This window comes from Triticum dicoccoides, chromosome 3B, assembly GCF_002162155.2.
Source record: "Triticum dicoccoides isolate Atlit2015 ecotype Zavitan chromosome 3B, WEW_v2.0, whole genome shotgun sequence".
NCBI classification, from domain to species: domain Eukaryota; kingdom Viridiplantae; phylum Streptophyta; class Magnoliopsida; order Poales; family Poaceae; genus Triticum; species Triticum dicoccoides.
In genome coordinates, this window is record NC_041385.1 from 27,209,299 (window position 1) to 27,212,683 (window position 3,385).

General features: G+C 55.8%; 1 protein-coding gene across 1 annotated transcript; it reads right to left on the reverse strand.

Annotated features, from left to right (window-relative positions):
- Positions 1-890: 890 nt before the first annotated feature.
- On the reverse strand, positions 891-2,480 carry LOC119274506 (ethylene-responsive transcription factor ERF118-like). The gene has a single exon (XM_037555213.1). It carries the CDS (start codon positions 2,331-2,333, stop codon positions 1,287-1,289), a length of 1,047 nt encoding a protein of 348 aa, XP_037411110.1. The 5' UTR covers positions 2,334-2,480; the 3' UTR covers positions 891-1,286.
- Between the last annotated feature and the right edge of the window lie 905 nt (positions 2,481-3,385).

A 3,385-nucleotide genomic window follows, 5' to 3' on the forward strand; every position in this document is an offset into this window, starting at 1 on the left:
TTTTGACACTTTATCCAAGGTTTACCACAATTTGACCCCTGTTTTACTCCCTCCGTAAACAAATATAAAGAGCATTTACATAACCGCCTTAGTGATCTAAACGCTCTTATATTAGTTTATAGAGGGAGTAGAGTTTATCCGGATCTGACCCTAAAGCAGTGCGGATAAATTTTCAAACACATGTCAAATCATGCTAAACTTTGAATAAAGGGTCAAAACATTGATTTTGGGCTCCACAAGTTGGAAACATTCACCAATGTTTATCTCACAAAGTTGCATTCCACCCAGGAGTCCTTTTGGTATGAATAGCACTTCAGCATAGTACTAGCATACATACAGAATGAGCTGCACAGCATCAACCCTCCAAGGATTCTCACAGGTTGCTTTCAACGAGTTGAAAACATCCATTGGTATGCAAGATACAAACAAATGAGCTGCCCATCGCTAATGCTGGAAGGTGTCCCACTGGCGTGCAATGTTACTACTAGAATAGCTCCCACGACACTAGCATTAGTGCCTAACACCACTGGTCAAACTATAACAAAACTAGCTCCAGCACAGCACAACATACAAAATGAGCACATCCAAGACGGCTCAGCAAGTAAGATGCATACAGATTCCTGAGCACAGTAAAGAGACCAATCTCAAAGAGAGCAGGAAATGCAGATGCAATGCATTCATCTCATCTTTCTTTTTCAGCATAGTAGTACTAGGGTACATGCAAAACGAGCTAAACAGCATCAATCCTGGATGGAATCACCCAAAATTTCATTCCAGAACTTGGAAACATCCATCAGCTGCTCGGCAACTAGTACCACAATACATACAAATGAGCAGGTAAGACATACCCATCTCAAAGAAAGACGGCAAGCAAGCGGCAAAACAAGGAGTATAATGCGAGCTTATTTTTCTTTTTCATTCATTCATACTACTAGGAGCAACAGCCACAAGACTTGTCTTGAGCTAGCTACAATGTCTGGACCAACATTGACAGATAACATGGAAGGAGGAACATAACATAACCAGCAGCTACTATAACTTATCACAAATGTAACCTACTATCAAAAATACTCTCTCACTCACTCACTCTCACCACCATAACGCTAATGTGCTCGGGAGACTAGGGAAAACAGACACCATCTTGGGCACGAGCTGGTTGAGCTGCCCGGGGAAAAACCCAAGACGGTCTCCTCCCTCCCAACGCACACGGATTGATTACACTCACAGGAGGCCCATCACACCACAGCATTTTACTACTTGAAGATAAACCTTGAACCTCTCTGAATTCACACGCAGAAATCGACGGTTTGCAGGAAATCATCCATGCCTCGGCCGAAGTCGCAGCCGGGCATCTCCAGGAAGTCGTCGCCGATGTCGAGGTCCATGCCCAGCTCCAGCTCCTCGTCGGCCAGGTCGCCCAGCAGCAGGTCCTGTTCGCCGTCCAAGTAAGCCGACGCCTCCGAGACGTCCAGGGCATCAAGCCCAGCGCGGAAGTCCATCGGGTCGATGTCCGGCAGCTGAAGCCCACGCAGGAGGTCCTGGTAGAACTCTGGGTCGTCGGGAAGCTGCGCGGTCTCAGCCGTGGTGGACACCATGACCGGAACTGGAGTCGGCTCAGGCGACAGGGACTCGGCTGCTGGCTTCGTGGCCTCCAGGACAGAGGAGGGCGACGGGTGCGCGAACGGAGCAGCCGAGGTGGAGGACGACGAAGATGCCGTCGGTGTAGTAGAAGACGACGTCGGTGTTGTTGACGCAGCAGACCGAGCGGGCGAGGCCGCGGCGACAGACTGGCCACGGCGGCGACGCTTCTCCTCGATAAAGCTCCGGGAGGCGGCCTGGTAGGCGGCGGAGGCCAAGTCGGCAGTGTCAAAGGTGCCAAGCCACTCCCTCTTGCCGGAGAACGGGTTGCGGATCTCGGCCGCCCACTTGCCCCACTTGCGGAGGCGCACCCCACGGTGGCCCTCGGCGCTGCTGGTGGTGCAGGCAGCGACAGCAGAAGCAGCGGGAGTCGGAGTGACCGGCTTGGCAAACACCTTGGCCGGCGGGGCCTTGCCAAGGAACAGCTCGAAGCAGCGCTTGGACGAAGCAGGTGCGGCGACCGCCGCCTCCTCCTCGTCGTCGGTGTCGGAGTCGGTGGCGTCGGGGTCCTCGTACAGGACGCGCACGCGCCGCCGCGGCGGCTGCGCAGCGGGCAGCAGCGCCTGCGCCTGCAGCTGCGCCGGCTTGGAGAAGGCGGCGGAGGGCTTGACGCCGAACCCGGCGAGCATCCTGGTCTTGGGCCTCTTGGCCAGCGCGTCCCTGATGCGCATGTGGTGCTGGCTCAACGGGGCCATGGATCCTGCCTCTTCTTCTTCCTCCTCTTAACACTGACTGACTAGCAAAACTGAAAGGGGAAAAACTGTACTAGGAAAAGGGGACAGCTTTTTCTCTCGGGTGTCAAAAATTTCGACGGACGGAATCGCCGGGAATCCGTCAGTCTCCTCGCAAGAAACTACACGGCCTTATGTGGAGGAATCCGGAATACTTCACCCCGAACCCGTCCCTGCAGCAGAAACAAGAGGAGCAAGAATCCATCCGTCAGAACCCCATGAAAAACCCACCAAGAACCTCCAGATCTGGGCGAAAAGGGCGGCGAAAAAGATGAGGAATTGACGGAGGGGAGAGGGGGAGGGGCGTGGGTACGGACCTGAGCATCGACGAGGACTTGTTCCAGCCGTGGAGCCCCTGGTGCATAGATCGGGGGGCGCAGGCGAGGGCGCGGAGGAGGACGACGGCGACGACGGCGAGGAGAAGCGCGACTACCACCAGATCGGCGAAGGGGCAAGAAGACATATACGAGCGGTTGGGGGGCGTCTCCTTCTTCTTCCCCGACGGCGGTCGGCGTCGTCGTCGCCTCCGGCCGGCCTCTCCGAGCTCGCTAAAACCCCGACCCAAAGCGGCGAGAGGAGCAAAAGGGGTTGGGATGGTCTCCTCCGACGATATTTAATCCCCTCCCGCTGCCCCTGCTCCTGCCCACCTAAATCGCCGCCCCACGCGTCCCACCCAACCACCCGCCCGCTGACCGGTGGGGTCCGCACCTCGCCGATCCCACATGTCATCGCGCTTTTCACGTCCATCGAAGAAATGGAAAGTGACACGGTTGATATTCGAGCGCTGTACGTACTAGCCATCGTCTCCACGTTTCAGACCGACATGCGGGACCCACGTAACTCCTAGTCCCACCGTCAGCGTACGAAACGTGCCTCACCACAGGTAACCCGGTGCAGTGCAGAACGGGTCTGGAACCACGCTGGCCTTTTGTCCGGCACGCGCGCCCATCTACCGCGGCCCCACCGGTCATCGACACGGCCAAATTTAGGTAAGAAACGCGAGCGGTGGGGGGTGG

Excerpts from the sequence above, each read along its gene's own strand:
- LOC119274506 (XM_037555213.1), bottom strand. The coding sequence starts at position 2,333 with ATGGCCCCGTTGAGCCAGCACCACATGCGCATCAGGGACGCGCTGGCC.